The sequence below is a fragment of the Canis lupus genome, chromosome 25 (assembly GCF_048164855.1).
Source record: "Canis lupus baileyi chromosome 25, mCanLup2.hap1, whole genome shotgun sequence".
Lineage (NCBI taxonomy): Eukaryota > Metazoa > Chordata > Mammalia > Carnivora > Canidae > Canis > Canis lupus.
Genome location: NC_132862.1, coordinates 17,462,218 through 17,483,655, shown reverse-complemented (window position 1 = coordinate 17,483,655; position 21,438 = coordinate 17,462,218). Strand labels below are relative to the sequence as shown.

The 21,438-nt window shown below is 38.5% G+C and overlaps 1 protein-coding gene across 7 annotated transcripts in view; it reads right to left on the bottom strand.

The window, feature by feature from the left end:
• The window catches only part of DENND5B (DENN domain containing 5B), a 199,930-nt gene that overhangs the window by 73,267 nt on the left and 105,225 nt on the right, over positions 1-21,438 (bottom strand). For all 7 annotated transcript variants that reach the window (XM_072798447.1, XM_072798441.1, XM_072798442.1 and 4 more), the window contains one exon: positions 2,969-3,156. In XM_072798447.1, the coding sequence (XP_072654548.1) occupies positions 2,969-3,156 (188 nt within the window). The remainder of the gene's footprint in view (positions 1-2,968; positions 3,157-21,438) is intronic.

The following is a 21,438-nucleotide window of genomic DNA, read 5'->3' as shown; positions in this document are numbered from 1 at the left end:
TCTGCATATATGCTTAGTTCATTCATTCCTCTTACTTTTTTTTAACCTGTTTGTAATATTTGTAAATGACTTATTTTGAAAAGCAAAAGTTATATCTTACTTATCTCAATGTCTCCTAATCTAGCCTACACTGGTAGTGTATGAGACAACTGTTTGGTGAATGACTGAATAAAGCTCAAGGAGATAGTCATTTTGTGGTACTCCAAAAATGTATATAGGAGGAGGAAATATCCAGGAATGTAAAGTCAGGGCAGCTTTCTCTATACTTAGCGAAGGATACAGTTTCTCAATGGATGAAGTTAAGCTGGCATAGGGGTGAACCAGGGGAGAATATTTAAAATATTCCCATAGAAAATAAAATATTCCCATAGAACCTCAGGCAAGATACAATAAAAAAGAAAAGTAATTCTAATTTATTATTTTTTTATTTTTTGCCTACCATTTACTATAAAGATAAGCGAGAATGGGAGAAAGTGAGGTGCCATTCTCTGCAATTCATGCTCCTCAGTGCTATATCCTACCAACACTCTCCTCACCCCAACCCCCAAAAAACAATATAACAAAATGGTTACCTGTGCCTATCATTTTAGAACTATGGGAAAAGTAAGTGGGTGGTTAATTATAAGTCTATGTAGTTACATTAGTTAGCTAACAACTAAAATCATACCTTCCTAAAATAATCATTTTGTAAACTTATCATTTTCATAACTATTCTAAGAAACCCCTCACTATTTTTTTCTTTCTCTCTCTCCCTTTTTTTTTTTTTGCCCTGTCACTATTTTTAGCTATTATTTTATTTTACAGTTTTCAGGGAAAAGAAGGAGGAGGTGAATATTATGAGTGAGTGTATTTATTTTATTTTTTAAAAAGATTTTATTTACTTATTCATGAGAGACATAGAGAGAGAGAGGCAGAGACACAGGAGAAGCACGCTCCTTGCAGGGAGCCTGACATGGGACTCCACCCCGGGTCTCTAGGATCAGGTCCTGGGCTGAAGGTGGCGCTAAACCGCTGAGCCACCCACGCTGCCCGAGTGAGTGTATTTAAATCACTCTTTAAAATGGCTTTTTTTTTTTTTTAACTTACTTCTCCAAAATTATGTAAAGTAGATTTTTTTATATCATCGTAAAATGTTATAAACACAAAGTGATCTGTAGGTATTCTAAAGATAAACTTAAAAATTCTGAAAGTTCTTGCAGTAATATCTGTGATTTTCTAATTTTTTACTCATTAAATCAAGATTCTAATAAATGTACATGCCCATCCATCCATTCATCCATTCAGGAAATAACATGGGTCAGTTATTAGCATATTCTTCTAAAATATGGGTATACTAACATACATTTTCTATACAGAAGCACTGCTACTTCCACAGCTGACCCAGGGTATTTCCTGTTATTCTACTCTCTGAATAGATGGGCATATATATTTATTAAAGAGTGTTGACTTAATGAGTAAAAAATTAGAAAATCACAGACACTGTTGCAAGAGCTTTCAGGATTTTTAAGTTTATCTTTAGAGCCAGAGAATACATGCAGATATGGAGACAGACAGATTTCCCCACTACAAAAATATTTAGGTGCCATTTAAAAACTCTCAACAATTATAACTCATGTAAAAATGGAAAGAATATTTATACACCTAAACATATTGCCTTATAAAATATAATTTAATTAATATACAAATAGACCAGATACTCAACAGGAAACTAAAAACATGTAACTATTAAAGTCTTCAAACTTAAACTGCATCTAAAATATGTTTGGCTAGTCTATTTCTTTTTCCTTGAAAATTTAAAGGATTACTTCTTTGAACCAACAAGATACTTAGATTAATCTAATAAAAGAGAAAACAAGAGAGTTCAGATAAAAGAGATATAATGTGGAGGCAAAAGCAGAACATGCAAAAGCTCAAAAAGAGCAAGAAAGCTCACATATACATTTTGTATGATCTGAATCAAGCTATTTTCCCCTGAAAAAAATGTTAATTTTGGTAGGGAAACATTCATTGGAATAAAGTGAGCAATAGATGATTACAGGAATCATTACTGGGTGCAATGGCTGTGGCCTAGTGTGTGGTATTTTAAATTCACTTATTAAAATGAGAATCTCCATGGGAAATAAGAACAAATAAAAGCAAAGTACAGCATGAAAGATTTTATTAAGAAAGGTGCTAATTAAATAGCTAATAATACAACGTAGTTAACTATTTAATGTTTTTTAATAGGCCATGGCACCCTCATCAATATTTCATTTCAAAGGTTTTACATTCCAATTCTGAGTACCATTAATGATGGTTAAAAACTAGATTCAAAATGCTTCCAAGAATTCCTATCTTCTTCTTAAACAACATCTGAAAATACAATATTCAGAAAGCCTAAAAACCTTAAGGTGGTCTAAAGATGGGATTAGAATTCTTATCTCAACCACCTAGTCAAGCTGACATTTAGAAAAACTTGGTAACTAGCTTTAGGTCTGAAAACAAAGAATACTAAAGTATTTGGTATTTCCATTGTCTATAGCTTGCGGAGAGATGCTACTTTTCATTTGATGGAAGTCAAGAATCAAATCCACCTCAATTACTACAATGACTTTAAAGATTTTAATGATGTGAAAACCTGGGCTATACTGTTTAAAAGCAGAATTTACAACATGAATGTGGAAAAAATAATTAAATGTTATTAGAATAATAAAGCAATTAGACCATGCTGTTGCTCTATCTTCACAAATTTATAGCTGTGAAAATTTGTCACTGTCCTGTTTGAACCATGCTTAATTATTAACTAGTCATGGTAACCATCAAAAGTCAGGATCTGCACTCTACGGCTCAGGCTCTACCCTAACCCTACTTGGGAGATTCAGGACAGTCATAGACACAGTTTGGACAAAGACCACGCTGTCTAACAATAAAGTGGCCTTGACCTAAATCAACAAACAGCAAATGCTTCATCACTCATTAGAAGTTTTACCTCTTGAGGAAGTTCTAGTTTAGAACGGTCAGTTCCTTCTTTTGACTGAAGGCCCATCAGATAAGGGACAGGAGCATCAAGAAAATGTAGTAGAGAAGCAGGGAGGATGGGTACATAAACATGTTGCCACTGAAATGGGAACAAAAGTGTGGTGATGCCTTCCGCCACAGTCATCAAGCGCTGATAATCTGTACAGAACAAGGAAAAAAGGAGAGGAAGATTCCAAATAAAAACATAATCACTGCATTAAGCTTAAAAATATTACTTTCCAGAAAAAAAAAATCTTTTTTAAATAAATAAAATGTTTATGATTATGTAGAAAATACGTCAGTTCTATCCCAGTAGAGAATTAAATGATTTCACTTGAATGGTATTAAGGGGGTATGAGTAGGTGGGAAACATCATCTTATTCTTGCTTCTGAAATCACCAGGATGTAAGTTTACATTCCATTCCCTTAAAACATGGAGGAAACAAGACCAATTAAATTGCTCTTGGCAGGTCCCCAATGAAAATGTACAAGGATATTGCTATTGATCACTTTTTGTATACATGCATATCACTATAATCCCCAATTCAGAGGCTTTTTCTTGTGTGTATATATATATATATGATCAGAATTATGACCTATGGTTATCCTGATTATATTTATTTTAGCCTTCATTTTGTGGGCAAAAGAAATCCAACATATATATATATATACACACACACACACACACACACACACACATACATATACATTTATAATCATACTTCCTATATTTAACCCCCAACTATATAACTACCAAATCCAGAAACAATGTGAAAGTTACCAGAAAATTAAAGGGTAATTTTTGCTTGTGTTTTCTCCTCATGAATTAATTTATCAAAACTAAAAACTGCTTGCAATATTAAAGTGCCCTCCCCATTTTATTGAGATATAATTGACATATAACACTGTATTAGTTTTAGGTGTTATGATATAATGATCTGACATATGTATGTACTGCAAAATGATTACCACAGCTGTTAACATCCGTTACCTCACATAGCTACAAATAAAGAACTCTCTTAAACTACTATGCCATGGGGGTGATTTATACATCCATTGTCTATAATCCTCATTTAAATCTTTGGAGACAGATGTATTTAGAATTCCATTTTTTTAATAAAGGAGTATTATGCATATATCATATACATGAAATATCTAGGGCAGCACCCTATAATAAAACACATTAATATTTCTGCAGCAAACTTTAGGAGTGTCCCTGTAGGACAGATAAATAACTTAAATAGGGTCACTTTGGTTCAGGTTTGCTTTTTCAGAATTAAGTTATAAAAAGAAACTTTGATTTTCTGAATTTTTTTGGATTTGAGAATTGAAGAGAAAGGATATTAATGGACTTGTAATTTTGCTCACAGAATTCACTGTTCCCAAAAACAGTAATATCTGGGGGGAGTAAGATCCTGGGGAAGTCTTTTAAAAAGGTTAAAGAAAATGATCATGAGCACTGAGTGTTATTCTGTATGTTAGTAAATTGAACACCAATTAAAAAAAAAATTATTAAAAAAAAAAAAAGAAAATGATCAGATGCTATTTGGTTCACATTAATTCAAAGAACACCTGACCAAGCATAAACAGGATGTTTTCTCCTTAAAAATCTTTCTTGTGCCGCTTTATAATTTATATACGACTACCTTTAATAGACTACAGTGGGATTTTGGTAATGAATCATCAGCTATCCACAGCCAAGTATACTTAGAAGTTTCCTTATGTGATTCATGATTAAGCCTTAAATTTTATGGGGCGCTTGGCTGGCTCAGTTGGTAGAACATGTGATTCTTGATCTTGGGGTTGCAGATTAGAGTCCCATGTTGGGTGTAGAGATTTAAAAAATTTCTTAAAAAAAAAAAAGACTTAGGGCAGCCCCGGTGGCTCAGCAGTTTAGCGCCACCTTCAGTCCAGGGAGTGATCCTGAAGATCCGGGATCGAGTCCCATGTCAGGCTCCCTGCATGGAGCCTGCTTCTCCCTCTGCCTATGTGTCTGCCTCTCTCCCTCTCTCTCTGTCTCTCATGAATAAATAAATAAAATCTTTAAAAAATATTTAAAAAATAAAAATATTCCTATAAACAGGTTTTCTTTTCTCTTTTTTTTTTATAAACAGATTTTCACCTAAAATTTAAGTCTTTTTTTATTTTTTTAAAGATTTTATTTATTCATGAGCGGCACAAACACAGGCAGAGGGAGAAGCAGGCTCCATGCAGGGAGCCCGACGTGGGACTTGATCCTGGGTCTCCAGCATCACACCCTGGGCTAAAGGCGGCGCTAAACTTCTGAGCCACCTGGGCTGCCCTATTTTTTTATTTTTTAAAAGATTTTTTTTTTTTTTAAGATTTTATTTGAGAGAGAGAGAGAGTACATAAGCAGGGGGAGTGGCAGAGGGAGAGGGAGAAGCAGGCTCCCCATTGAGCAGGGAGCCCAATGTCCCAGGACCCTGGGATCCTGACCTGAGCTGAAAGGCAGACACTTAACCGAAAGAACCACCCAGGCGCCCCAATAGGAATACTTTTAAAACACAAACACCAGGTGGCCCAAGGGGCAGGGGGTCAGTTATATGAAAACGAATAGCTGACCCAATTACTCAGGTGGGGACATGGACACATATGAACACACATACACGTGTGCGCACCAGCCAAGGCCCAGAGGAGCGGGGCTGAGACTGCTGGTACTCTGTGGAGATGGGGTGGTCAAAGGAGATCAGGTAACAGCCACTGACCACTTTGCTCATGATTGGGTAGATGTACGAGCTGTAGGACATGGGAGTCCTTCTTCACAGGGGCAGGGGTTCGCAGGTGACCTGAACCCCCTGAAATCTGTTGAAAGTCCCTAGTAACTGTAGCTCTGAAGTATGACAGGACTCCATAATGGCACTTGCCCTATGGGCTTTTTTTCTCTGCTGTGGGCTCAGTAAGGGCAGAGAGGTACAAATGTTATCTCAGTCTGCCTATAAGGCACAGTGCCTAATTTATAGCACTGCTGATCAAATTTTACTGACCAAAAAACATTCATTCATTCATTCATTCATCTATTTATCTATCTATGTATCTATCATCTATCTATCTATCTATCTATCTATCTATCTATCTATCTATCTATCTATCTATCTAATCTATCTTAGAAAGAGAGAGTACATGCATGTGTGCACGGGGGGAGAGGTAGAGAGAATCTCAAGCAGACTCCACACTAAGCACAGATCCCAACCTGGAGCTTGATCTCATGATGATGAGCTCAAATCAAAAGTTGGATGCTAAACCAACTGAGCCACTCAAGTGCCCCTACTGACCAAATTTAATGATGCTATGGAATGTTAGCAATTTTCTTCTCCTATTGCAAAAGTCCTAACAAAACACAAAATAAGGAGTAGGAAGGCATGCAGACAAACTATGAGACCAAATTCAGAGAAATATCTTTAAGATTCTCTTTTATTGGTCACCCATTTCAACCGAGGATTGGAGTCCTTCTTAGAAAAAGGATCTCAGGAAGCCTCCACAGCTTTTTGGAAGTGCCTAGGGAATGAAAGCACAATGTTGCTCTACCAGGAAGATTTATTCTACACGTCATTCCTGAGGTTCGAGGAAAACAGAGCTCATTTAAAAATTAAAAGAAAGGAGAAAGAAGAAGAAAAAGAAAAAATAAAGGGAAGAAAACATTTATTTTATAGCTTCCTCTTTTATATATTTTATGATTTGACTATATTCAAAATGTACATTATGTATTATGTAGATGGGCTATTAGAAAAATAACTTGATTGTTCTGATGCATATCTGCTAACTTTTAAAAATTGCTATTATTTGGGGTGCCTGGCTGGCTTAGTCAGAAGAGCATGTGACTCTTGACCTTGGGGTCATGAGTCTGAGCCACATGTTGGGTATAGAGATTACTTAACAAAAACTTAAAAAAAAAAAACAAATAAATAAAAATGGCTATCAGTTTTACTGTCTATAGAATTTTATTGTCGAAAAAAGTATAGGGACGCCTGGGTGGCTCAGTGGTTTAGCGCCTGCCTTCGGCCCAGGGTATGATCCTGCAGTCCTGGGATCAAGTCCCACATCGGGCTCCCTGCATGGAGCCTACTTCTCTCTCTGCCTACGTTTCTGCCTCTCTCTCTCTCTCTGTGTCTCTCATGAATAAATAAATAAATAAAATCTTAAAAAAAGAAAAGTTATAAAATAAGCTATTACCAAGGTTTTTTGGTATTATTAAAGATTAGTTTTCTAAGACAATTCCTTAAAGTTCAATGTTTCTAATTTAATCAGTTTCTTTAAAAAAGAAAAAGCAGTAACACAAAAATCTAGGTTTTAAAAAATTACAGTTTTACACATTATATAGGAGAAAAAAACTACTTAAATGTCCTTAAGTAATTTAAAGTAGGAGGGATATTCTTCCTCTAATCCCTTACCTACTTCCAATTTACAAATACCTTACCTAAGAATAATGTTTGTTTTTAAAAGATTTTATCTATTTATTAGAAAGAGAGAGAGAGAGCAAGCACACAAGTGGGGGGGGGGGGTGGAGCAGAAGGAGAGTCAGACACCTCACTGAGTAGGAAGTCTAATCAGTGGCTCGGCTGGATCCCAGGACCTTGAGATCATGACCTGAGTTTAAAGTAGCCACTTAACCAACTGAGCCACCCAGGCACCCCTAAAAATAATGTTGCTCCATTGGTTAAGTGTCAGATTCTTGGTTTTGGCTCAGGTTATGATCTCATGGCTGGGGGACAACTTGCTCACAGGGAGTCTCCTTGAAATATTCTCTCCCTTTGCCCATTGCCCCCTGTCCCGTGCTCACATGCATGTGTGTACACATGTGCTCTCTCTCTAAAAATAAATCTTTAAAAAAAAAGAATAATGTTTTTAAGGAAAAGGAGGAGTGAGAAGATCCATTTGGTTAAGAAATAGTGATCATTTACTCTGTCACTGCTCTTCAGTCAAAACCCCAGGAACATACCTTTATTTGAACAGGTTGTGTTTACTACTACTCCTTACTGAGAGGGAGAACACACACCTTGGGGATCTGTGGAATGTCTTCATAAGGGGGCTTAGAGATCACCTATTATAGCATTTGGGCTGGGTTTGGATAATTTTTGGGAGGGTATAAGGAAGTAGAGACTTGCTTTGGATTAGATACTGTAAGAAATGAAGGCATTTCTATGACAGGGTATCTCAATATATCTGATATAGAGAAAGCTGATTAAGGTAGGGTTAGAACTGTATTTGGTAAGGAAGTGAACCAGCAGTTACTAATTCAGCAAGAGAAGATATTTGGTATGTTGTGGGGTGCACAGTGGTCTTCCCTTGAAGTGGATGTTCCTGTTGGACTATTTATATTCTACAGGCATCATGGCTCAGTTGTGAACATCAGATCAGTATGCATTAAAGTGAGCCCTAGCTTGAGAGCTTGATCAGTTCCTGGGTGTCTGTGACTACTTTAATATTCCTTTCTCAATTGTAAGCCAGGCACAGGTGAAAGGCTCAAGACTGTAAGCAGTCTGATCCTGTGCCAGTTACACATTTATTGCCTCAGTACATGGTCTATGGACAATGGACTAAACCAAGTGTTTTCTTTTACAGTGAGCACAATGTTAAGGCTTGCCAGTAGAAGGCGATGCAGAGATACTGCAGGAGGAAGGAGCTTTTCGTTTTGGTTCTAGTGTACAACTGTGTTTTGTCTGTTCTTGCTCCTGTTGCATGCTTGGTCAGTGGTGTGGTTATATGAAGACATCTGGTGGGTATACTTCCCTAGCCATCTGCGGAATGGGAGTAGCCTCAGTGACTGGGCCAGTGGTCACTTTCCCATGGCCCCCCTAACATGGATCTCTCACACCCACAGTGGTGTCCTGACAATTTCTCCCATCCAAGTACTAACCAGGCCCGACCCTGCTTAGCTTCCGAGATCAGACGAGATCGGGCGCGTTCAGGGTGGTATGGCCGTAGACCCTGACAATTTCTGTGCCCATTCACCAGCCACAGCTCACCTGACCCTCAGAGGTTTGTTTCCTTTTGCCCAGCAAATTAAGGATCAGCTCTGGACCAGGCAACCCACTGACTTTCTCCACCATTCAATGGGCCGCAACTACACTTTATTCAGTGAGATATGAATGTGTTTTGGAAATGGGCACCCCCCTCCACATCTGTCTTTCCTTGGTACCTGTTAGAGTTTTCTTCATGTCTTTATACTTTCTATTATAGCTTAGTAATTCTTCATATTACATTTCTCTGTTTAAATTACAGATATGGTTAATCTGTTTTCTGACTGGACCTAAGTTAAAAGGTCCGGGGTTTTAAGCAGTCAAATCAAATCCCTAGCAGCCTGGCTACCTTTTTTTTTTTTTTTTTTTTTAACTGTTGGTAGGAAAAATGTTCAATCTCAGAGAAAACAAATTCTTCAAGTAATGGGAAGTAGCACCTTAGGCTATTTTCTTGCTTTGATTATGGAAAACTTTCGCATGGAGAGTGAAAATAAATTACACACTTTCCCCTCTTCTATCAGACTTTGAAAGACTCATATATATGGTTTCTATTTCCTTCAGTACCATTCTCCTACCTACTTGGGTATTCTATGTCTGTCTATTCTTTCCAGTTCTGTGTTCTCTTCAAGACTGGTTGAAATGCCACGTCCTTTTTTTTTTTTCCTTAATTTTATTTATTTATTCATGAGACACACAGAGAAAGAAGCAGAGATATAGGCAGAGGGAGAAGCAGGCTCCCTACTCCCTGTAGGGAGCCTGATGTAGAACTAGATCCCAGGACCCCGGGATCACCAACTGAGCCAAAGGCAGACGCTCAACAGCTGAATCACCCAGGCTCCCCACATCCTTTTATACAAGACATTTCTTTTTAACTGAATCAAGAAATAAAAGAGCTTTCTTCTTTAAGTATGTTTTGAAAAATTTGACTTTAGGAAAATTATTTTTGTTTGATACTCAAAGTGATTGAGTGTGTAAAAGACATTCTTTTCTTTTCTTTTTTAAAGATTTTATTTATTTATTCATGAGAGATACAGAGAGAGAGAAGCAGAGACACAGGGAAAAGAGAGGCAGGCTCCATGCAGGGCGCCCGATGTGGGGCTCGATCCCAGGTCCTCAGGATCACGCCCTGGGCCGAAGGCAGGAACTAAACTGCTGAGCCACCCAAGGATCCCCCAAGACATTATTTTCATATTTAAGACATGCCTCAGCACAACATACGAGGCTCTTCATGACTTGGTCCTTTCCTGCTTCATTTCTTACCACATTCTGTACACAGACAAATCATCTGCCTGTAATCCATTCACTGAATCTTAACATGTTTCCACAGGTTTCTGTGCCACTGTATATACTTTTTCTCTGTCTAGAAGGTCCCCTCTCCTTGTGCTTGGCTGAATTCCACTCTTTCCTTAGGTACAGTTCCTTTGCAAAGCCTTCCTGAAACACATCATTAGTAGAGTCCCTTCTATGTGCTTCCACAGCACCCTATCTTTATTTCCATCACAGTGATTATTCATCTCATTAAAACTATTACGATTCTAATTATCTGTTTATATGTCCCTCTTCCTTACTGTACCATCATCTGTCAGACAGCAATAACTGAATTTTTTTAATGATTTTATTTATTCATGAGACACACAGAGAAAGAGAGGCAGAGACACAGGCAGAGGGAGAAGCAGGTTCCATGCATGAAGCCTGATGTGGGACTGGATCCCGGGACTCTGGGATCATGCCTTGAGCCAAAGGCAGATGCTTAACTGCTGAGACACACAGGTGTCACACAATGACTGTATTTTTAATCTCAGAATTTCCAGTACTTGGTGTATAGAGCCTACCACATAGTGAGTGGTCAAGGTAAATGTGTGTTAAGAAATAAATATGTAATATTTAAGGCATGTAGAATAAAACTATTCAGACATTAAAAAAATTATGCTTTACTATGTTATACAGAATACATCAACAAAAATTTGTCTAGCAGTGGCTATATGCAGACCCTGAGAGAGCCCTGCCTCTGCTATCTCAGCCCCTGTCTAACCAGCATCATTGTGAAGACCATGGTTGGACATTTGACAGGCCTGCAGCTAGACCTGAGGTAGGGGGCACAGGATGGGTAGTGGCACAGGCAACTCCAGCATTGGCTTCTGGCTCACTGTCCAAGGAGGAGGCCACGTCTATTGGGATTTGTATACTGCAAAGTGTTGCCAATGGAGGCATGAGGCTGGTGGTGGCCAGCACACCTTCGGTGATCATGATACGGCTACAAGATTACACACCTACAATCCTGGGTGCAGAGATTGGTCACCACCTAATGCTGGCCTCTAGTGCATGCATAATTTAGCTCATTTCTCTGGCTCCAGAAATTCATCTCTGATACTGCCAACAATGCCTTACAGTACTTCAAAATGAAGGGCACAGCCTCTGGAAGCTCCCAGAGCAAGAGCTAGGATTACAAGTTTTCTAAGGATAGAACTTGACCCTTGACCTCCAAGTATGGATGGCATTGATGTGAAGAAGCTGCACTACACTTCATTTGAGCTAACTAATGTACTTTTTGTCCTTGTCCCCACACAGACCTGTTTTTATAAAACTATTGTAACAGCAACAAAAACTGCCTAAAACTCACAAAAACATCACAAAAGACAGAATACAAATCCAAATAACCATAAAAAAATTCAATGGGTGAATAATGAGTCACATTCTGCTTACCATGTTCACAAAGATTTAAAAAGAAAATCACAGCAAAGGTGTGGAGGAAAATGTATTTTCACAAGTTGCTAGAGCTATTTGGCAATAGTTATCAAAAGCTTAAAAATCCACAGATCATTTGATCCAGCAATTCCAATTCTAAGAATTTATCATGTAAGTATCAAAAAACATATGTATGTGATGTTTTATGTATAAAGTGTTATTTATAACAGTAAACTATTTGTAATACCCTAAATATCTAACAAGAAGGATCTGATTATAACAGTTGTGGTCAGTTATATAATGGGATATACTGGCGCAATTAAAAGCACATCTATACTATGAACATAGAAAACGAAAGTGTCCTTGGCAGCAGCTAAGTATTAAGAACTTGCTGAAATTTCACTTCTGGGTATAGGTCCAAAAGAACTGAAAGAAGAAACTTGAAAAGATATTTGAGCATCAATGTTTTTAGTAGCATTATTCACAGTAGCTAAGAGGTGAAAGCAATTCAAGTGTCCATCAATGAATGGATGAATGGATAAACAAAATGTGGTATATACACATACTGGAATACTTTTCAACCTTAAAAAGGAAGGAAATTCTGACACATGATATAACATGGATGAACCCTGAGGGTCACTTAAGTGAAGTAAGTCAGTCACAGAAAGACAAATATTGTGTGTTTCTATTTATATGAGGCACCTAAAGTAGTCAATTCACAGAAATCAAAAGTAGAATGGGAGTTACCAGGGCCTGGAAGGGGAGGGATGTGGGGAAGTGTCCAAAAGGTACAGAGTTTCAGTGTTATAAGATGAAAATTCTAGAGACTGCATAACAATGTGAATATACTTAATCCTACTGAATTGTTCACTAAGAAGTAAGATAATGAATGGTATATATTTCTTTTTTTTTTTTAAGTTTTATTTATTTATTTTAGAGAGAGTACAGAAGGGGCAGAGGGAGAGAAAGACTCTCAAGCAGACTTCCTGCTGAGTACAGAGCCTGACATGGGCTGAACTGAAATTAAAAGTTGGATGCTTAGAGGCACCTGAGTGGCTTAGTTGGTTAACTGTCTGCCTTCAGCTCAGGTCATGATCCCGGGGTCCTGAGATGGAGCCCCACATTGGGCTCTCTGCTCTGCAGGGAGTCTGCTTCTCCCTCACCCTCTGCCTGCAGCTCCCCCTGCTTGTACTCACTCTGTCAAATAAATAAAATCTTAAACAATAAATAAACAAGAATCAGATGCTCAACCAACTAAGCCACACAGGTACTCCAGTATGTACCTCTTTAAACACAATTTTTTAAAAACTTGCTAAATCAGGGGTGCCTCAGCCAGTTAAGCATTCTGACTCTTGATTTCAGTTCAGGTCATGATCCCAGGGTCTGTGATCAAGCCCCATGTGGGGCTCATCGGGGAGTGTCTGAGATTCTCTCTCTCTCTGCTTCTCCCTCCCACACATGCTTTCTCTCTCTCAAATAAACAAATCTTTATTATTTTTTAAAGATTTTATTTATTTATTAATGAGACACACAAAGAGAGAGACAGAGACACAGGCAGAGAGAGAAGCAGGCTCCTTATGGGGAGCCTGATGTGGAACTTGATCCCAGGACCCTGGGATGACCTGAGCCAAAGGCAGATGATCAACCACTGAGCTACCCAGGTGTCCCAATGAACAAATCTTTAAAAAACTTGCTAAACCTAATCTATATGAAAATAATCTGTGGGCAACAGAATCCACAAAAAATGGATAATTTATGAGAATAAATAATTTGAATTTAACTTGAAAAGAAGGTTTTATTTGATGTTAGATGACTTTTAAAAATATATATATATGTGTGTGTTTCAGGTCAAACAGGGTTTGCAAAACAGGTAATGAACCAAATGTTGAGAATTATTTTTTTTATTAAAAATTCTTATTTAATTCACAATTTTAAGTGTAAAAAGTACATTAATCACAAGTTACCCGTGACACTGTATAGTGCCTCTAAAATTCATTGGCAACGGATTGACATCAGGCCTTTTTTTAGGCAAATTATTATCATAATTATTTAAAGATTTATTTATTTGACACAGAGAGAGGGCGCCCAAGCAAGGGAGCAGGCAGAGAGAGAAGCAGGCTCCCTGATGAGCAGGGCTCGATCCCAGGACCTTGGGATCATGACCTGAGCCGAAGGCAGATGTTCAACCAACTGAGCCACTCAGGTGCCTCTAAAGCAAATTATTTAAAATAAAAATGGGGATCCCTGGGTGGCGCAGCGGTTTGGCGCCTGCCTTTGGCCCAGGGCGCGATCCTGGAGACCCGGGATCGAATCCCACGTTGGGCTCCCAGTGCATGGAGCCTGCTTCTCCCTCTGCCTATGTCTCTGCCTCTCTCTCTCTCTCTCTCTCTGTGTGACTATCATAAATAAATAAATTATTAAAAAAAAATAATAAAATAAAATAAAAATGTACCCCTCTATATCTCTTCATTCATAAGAATATAATTTTCTAGTACCCAGACTACCTGTATAAAGTGGTATCTCTTATTGTTTCATCAACAGACGTTAAGAGAAAAAATTAAAAAAAGAATTTAAAAAAATTAAAAAAATAAATTAAAAAAAGAGAAAAATTAAGTATCTGCATATAATTAAGTACTTACGTTGTTTAAAGTAGATTGAATATAATTGTTGGCAAGAGAGAAAACAGACATGGATTATTTTCCTATTTTATATTATTATTAGTTAGTTAAATTATGCCTAGCAGCTGTTATATTCTGTAATAGCTGACACAATCAATATGTTCATTTTAAATTTAGTTCAGTAATCTTTTTCAAACACTTCTATTTATGATAGTATGATAGACTAGAGCTCCTGTTCTTTTTTTAGAGCTCCTGTTCTAAACTAAAAATGCTAAAGAAGGGATCCCTGGGTGGCTCAGCCGTTAATTGCCTGCCTTCAGCCCAGGACGTGATCCTGGAGACCCCGGATCAAATCCCACGTCAGGCTCCCTGCATGGAGCCTGCTTCTCCCTCTGCCTGTGTCTCTGCCTCTCTCTCTCTCTCTCATAAATATTACAAAAAATAAAAATGCTAAAGAAAATAATTTTAAAACACCAAATTCATGAATATATGGATTTGCAAAAAGTAAGGGAAGAAGTTATTAGAGGTCAGGAACAAAATGGGAACAAGGGTTCAGAGTGGCAAGGCTGAAGTGTCTCACTTTCTTCAAGGCATTTACTGATCCAAAGTGGCCCAGAGCTTCAGTTTTATTTCTGTGCATGTTGAGGTACAAAGTCTAAGGGCTGGGATTCACAGAGTAGATCCTCTTGCATAAAAGCTAGGACCCAAAATGGTAGAAATCTCAGGGAAAAGGGATCCAGAAAGGAAAAACAAAACAAGAATAATAAAAAGAAATACCCTACTGCCAAGAAAGTTGTCTGTCCTGGCCCTAGCTCTGGGAGGGAGGGGAAAACAGTCCCTTGAGAATTTCTATCTACTGGCCATTTCCAGGTATGTTTAGGGCGCCAACTCATGCTATCTGTAAGGCAGAAAAACATAAAGGTGAGAATTTTGCTGGAGGGCACGAGGGTAGGGGATGGGGTCACTGGGTGATGTAATGAGCACTAGGTATTATGTAAGTCCGTTGAATGAATCACTGAACTCTACCTCTGAAACGAATAATACACTGTATGTTAATTAATTTAATTTAAATTAAAATACTTAAAAACAAACAAAAAAAGTAGGTCTTTGTTAATAAGCTCCACGCTGGGTGTGGAGCATACTTAAAAAAAAAAATAGTAGTCCTGTATTGCCAGTGAACTCAGATGCTTTGTGAAAGTAAATACAAATCATTCCCACAGGAAGAAATCCTCAATCTTTAACCCATCAGATACTGAATTTGTCTGATAAATAATATAAAATACATTTGTTTAATATGTTTAAGGAAATCAAAGAAAGAATTAAGGAGTAAACTGTTTTAGGGCCACTGAAAGCAAAATGTCAAAGGAAAGATTAACTACAGATTAAACACAGGTAAGAAGAGAATAAACTGGGAGACAGATGTGAAAAAAAATCACCCAAAATGCAACAAAAAGACAAAGAGATACAAAAAGAGGTTGAGAGATATGGAAGATGAAGCAAGACAGATTAACAGGTTTAATGAAAGTTTCAGGAGGAAAAATAGAAATCTTCCCAAAACTTGAAACACATTAACCCTAGATTTCACAACAAACCACAAGCAGAACAAATAAACCCTCACGGAGATAAATTACAGTCAAAATAAAGGTCATGAAAGGCAACCGAAAATCTCATACACAGCCAGAGTGAAAAGACAGATTTCTGGCCAAGGAATGACAATTAGGGTAACTTTGACAGACACTTCTCAACAGCTACTCTAGAAACCAGCAGACGGTAGAATCTTATTCTCAAAATGCTAAAAGGAAAGAAAAGAAAAACCAAAACCCCAAAACCCCCACAATTTTTAACCTAGAGTTTAATATCCAATAAAATCATCTTTCTTTTTTTTAAAAGATTTATTTATTTATTTATTTACTTATTTATTTATTTATGATAGACACAGAGAGACAGAGAGAGACAGAGAGGCAGAGACACAGGCAGAGGGAGAAGCAGGCTCCATGCCAGGAGACCGACATGGGACTCAACCCCAGGACTCCAGGATCACGCCCTGGGCCAAAGGCAGGCGCCAAACCGCTGAGCCACCCAGGGATCCCCTAAAATCATCTTTTAAAAACACAGGCAAAAAGAAAACAGTTTCAGGGAATCCCTGGGTGGCTCAGTGGTTTAGCACCGCCTTCAGCCCAGGGTGTGATCCTGGACACCCGGGATCGAGTCCTGTGTCGGGCTCCCAACACGGAGCCTGCTTCTCCCTCTGTCTCTGCCTCTCTCTCTCTCTCTCCTCTCTCTCTGTGTCTCTCATGAATAAACAAAATCTTAACAAAAAAAAAAAAAAAAAGAAATGAAAACAGTTTCGGATGAACAAAATCTCATTGAAAATGCCACCTCATTTGGGGAATGTCTAAGGATACACTTTAGGAAGGAGACAGATCCCAGAAGAACCACCTAAGATACAAAATGGAATGTAAAATTTTAAGAAATGGCAGTTGTGGTATTAAAAAGAAAACCACAGATCTAAAATGGGGTTACTTATACTAGGTAGGCCATGTCACCAACCTGGGGCTTACTATCTAATCTAATTACAGTTTCAACCTCCTCCAGAAATGCAGTCATAACTGGTCAGTGTGGAATTTCCTAGTCAGCACTCGTGAGGTAATCTACCTAATAAGACCCTTTTGTCCCCATAGGAAGGTGGGGGGACCTCTCTTAAAATAATCCTTTTTTCTTTTTATGACCTGCTTGTCCTGCCTTTAAAAACTTTTCCCTTTCTATAGACCTTTGGAGCACCCCTGTAGTTGCTAGATGGAATACTGCTCAATTCATGAATTGATTAATAAAGCCAATTATATCTTTATAATTTACTTGGTTTAATTTTTGTTATTTAATGGTGGGTAAATTTAAACAAAATCAAGTGTATAAAGTAAAAATGACTTACATGAAGGATTATCAAAATTCTGAACAACTGTATCAAGTAAGCTATGACAGGGGTGGCTAGAATTAAAGCACTTTACAGTATTAGTATTTTATTTTATTATTATTTTTTAAAAGATTTTATTTATTTATTCATGAGGGAGACAGAAAGAGAGAGAGGGGCAGAGACACAGGTAGAGGGAGAAGCAGGCTCCACGCAGGGAGCCCGATGTGGGACTCGATCCCGGGACGCTAGGATCACACCCTAGGCCGAAGGCAGGTGCCAAACTGCTGAGCCACCCAGGGATCCCCTCAATATTAGTATTTTAAAGATTCTTTTTTTTTTTTTTTTTTAAATTTTTATTTATTTATGATAGTCACACACAGAGAGAGAGAGAGAGAGAGAGGCAGAGACACAGGCAGAGGGAGAAGCAGGCTCCATGCACCAGGAGCCCGACGTGGGACTCGATCCCGGGTCTCCAGGATCGCGCCCTGGGCCAAAGGCAGGCGCCAAACCGCTGCGCCACCCAGGGTTCCCTATTTTAAAGATTCTGATTGACACAAGACTAAGTGTTCATATTAAAATTCCAAAATTAACCCATTAAGAGAGGGAAAGCGCTGGGACGCCTGGGTGGCTCAGTGGTTGAGCATCTACCCCAGGATCAAGTCCCCCATTCGGCTCCCTGTGGGGAGCTTGCTCCTCCCTTTGCCTACGTCTGTGTCTCTCATGAGTAAATAAATAAAATCTTAAAATAGAAAGGGAGAGTTTATAATATCTACATTTAAAAAATGGGAAAAAACTGAAACAAGAAAAAAAAGGCATTCCAATTATTCCCCCCCCCCCAAAAAAAGGCAAAAAAGACGGAGAAAAGCAAGACAAATGGTCAAAATAAATAAGAACTAAAAAATTTTTGAATTAAATAATGGAAATGCCAGATACTAAAACTTGTGGGATACAGCTAACACAAGACTCAACTGTTTACAATGACTTCAAAGACTCAAAATCTGGGGAGAGATGTGAAAAAAAGATTTAAAGTAATGAAGTCCAAAGGAAATAGTAGAAAGAAGAGAACAATTAACAAAACTAGAAATCAAATAGAAGAAAGGATATAAGAGAGAATATTAACAAAGGTAAAAGTTATTTAAAGACAGTAATATTTAGAGGTGCCTGGGTGGCTCAGTTGTTTAAGTGTCTGCCTTTGGCTCAGGTCATAATCTCAAGGTCCTGGGATAGAGCCCCACACTGGGCTCCCAGGTCAGCAGGGAGTCTCCTACTCCCTCTCCCTCTGCCTCTCCCCCTGCTTGTGCTCTCTCTTTCGCTCTCTTAAATGAATACATAAAAAACCTGAAAAGAAAAGAAAGGAAAGGAAAAGGAAAAGAAAAAGAAAAAAAGCTCTTGTTTAGTGTCAAGAAACACTATCATTTGGTATCAGAAAAATGTGAGATTGACTAGAATGGTCCAGATTCACAGAAGCTTGTGATTTGGGAAGATAAAGGATGGAAGTGTGGGGGATGAGGAAGTTGATTCCTGTGTGGCCACATGGCCAAGGGTATATGGAACAGCAGATGAGGTAAGTTATTGAAGGTAAAAGTTACCAATGGAATTTATAGATGGATTTGACTTCCTGGGAGCTGATTCATGGGATGCCTGAGGAAATGCAAATCACTAAAAAAAAAAAAAGTGAATTACATAATCCCTTCATTATTGTTATCTATAATAACAAAAATAAAATTAAGAGTGCTGGGTCACTCTTGACATGCATGACACCAAGCTGAGCTTCTGCCAAGTGGCTTCAAGGCTATTCCAAAAGAGAAAAATTATGTGAGGACAACAAAAGGCACTTCTAAGACCTCTGGCCCCCAAGGCTATATTGTAGGGCAGGTCAAAACCAAGAAACTACTGGGATGCCTGGGTGGCTTGGGGGTTGGGCATCTGCCTTCAGCTCAGGGCGTGATTCTGGAGACCCAGGATCGAGTCCCACATCGGGCTCCCTGCATGGAGCCTGCTTCTTCCTCTGCCTTTGTCTCTGTCTCTGTCTCTCTCTCTCTCTGTCTCTCTCATAAATAAATAAATAAAATCTTAAAAAACAAACAAACAAGAAACTACTGAAACTGGGGGGCAGGGGTGGAATTTGGTGGGAAGGAACCATCTCATTTTGTAGATCAGTATCAACTTCTTCAAGAATCCTTTCTAAAATGGATTGAGAGTAATTCATAAGCAGTATCTTTGTTTTGAAAAACTGTAGAGTAGAAAAGCATGTGTAGGTTGATACAAGACCCACAGCTAACTATGAGACGATCACAGGTGGCTATTCACGATCCACACACACACGCAGCAAGTTATTCCTAAGGGAACAGTCTGGTAGACTGGACAAAAGTCACTGTAAATTCGGTTTATCTTGAGGAATGGAGACTGCCTAACTCCTTCTATAAATGCCAAGTGGAACATTCCAGATGAAGTAGTTACTATGCTTCATATGCAAGCCATGTAGGACTGGCTTTATAGTAACTGGGATATTCACCCACTGAATATGCCCATTACCTAGTTCATAGTAAATGCAGGGGGCCCCTTTTGCCCAAGTACCTGCTGTAGCCTTACTGTCATAAAATCCATCAGAGAAGCCTTATCAAATTCGCTATCTCAGCTGCTCCTCATGGATCTTATAGATGCTAATAAAAACATTAAATTAATTAACAAGAATATGTGGAAAGGCAGAGGGGGAGAGCCATGGGACTTTTCCTAGCAGGGTGGAAAATTTTTTAAGTTATTAAGAGATAGGGTGAATAAAGCAAATATTGATAGGAATGAAACAAAGAGGAAAAGGAAAAGGAGTGTTAAGGGACTCATTCCAGCAGGGTAGAATTCTTTAGATGGTTATTGAAAAATGGGATAAAAGACACTGATGAGGCTGAAACAAGGTCTTAATAACAGCACTCTCTAAGACTAGATAGACCAAAGGAACCCCTTCTTGGTATTCCTACATTAAAAGATGCCAAACAAGTTGGGTCTATTTACCCCAGTTTCGAGAAATTTAAAATGTGGGAAAGGCAAAGATTATAAGGAGAAATCAGACCTGGAATCCTCTAGGGCAACAGTCGGGCAGAATAATCAAGATAAATATTAACAGAGGCGCTTGAGTGGCTTAGGAACTTGAGTGGTTGACTCTTGGTTGTGGCTCAGGTCATGATCTCAAGGGTCCTGGCACCAGGACCTCCCTGCACTCAGCTGGGGAGTCTGCTTATGGGTTCTCTCTCATTCTTCCTCTGCCCCGCCCCACACTCGCTTGCACATTCTTGCTCTCATTCTTTATTGCTAAAATAAACAAACAAATCTTTTTAAAAAAACATAAATATTGACAAAAGGCCCAGGGTCTGGCTCACGCCCTTGTGGAGACCCAAAATCTATAAGTAAGGCATAAGAGTGGGGAAAATGGTCAGTGGGTGAAGAGAAGTTTCTGAGACTCCTTTACATAGAAGTCTCAGGTACTGTAGTATTGAAACCTTTTAGTGAAGTCTTAATGTGGGCTACAAATTAGATAGAATAAAAAAAAGTTTGAAGGTTGAAAGCATTAAGGTTGAAGTTTGGGTAAAAATTACAGTGTTTAAATATGCTTTACCTCAAACTACATATTCAATGCAATCACTATCAAACACCAACGACATTTTTCACAGAGCTAGAACAAATAATCCTAAAATTTTTATGGAACCACAAAAGACCCCAAATAGCCAAAGCAATTTTTTAAAAAATATTTTATTTATTTATTCATAAGCGACAGAGAGAGAGAGAGAGAGAGAGAGAGGCAGAGACTACAGACAGAGAGAGAAGCAGTCTCCATGCAGCGAGCCCAATGTGGGACTTGATCCCAGGACTCCAGGACCACGCCCTGGCAGGCGCTAAACTGCTGAGCCATCCAGGGATCCCTGCCAAAGCAATTTAGAAAAAGAAAACTGGAGGCATCATGATTCCAGATTTTAAGCTCTGTTACAAAGCTGGAGTCATCAAGGCAGTATGGTACTGGCACAAAAACAGACGCACAGATCAATGGAACAGAACAGAAAACCCAGAGGTGAGCCCACAACTATTTGGCCAACGAATCTTCGATACAGTAGGAAAGAATATCCAAAGGAAAAAAAGTCTCTTCAACAAATGGTGTTGGGAAAACCGGACAACAACATGCAGAAGACTGAAACTGGACCACTTTTTTTTGTACCATACACAAAAATAAATTCAAAATGAATGAAACACCTACATGAAA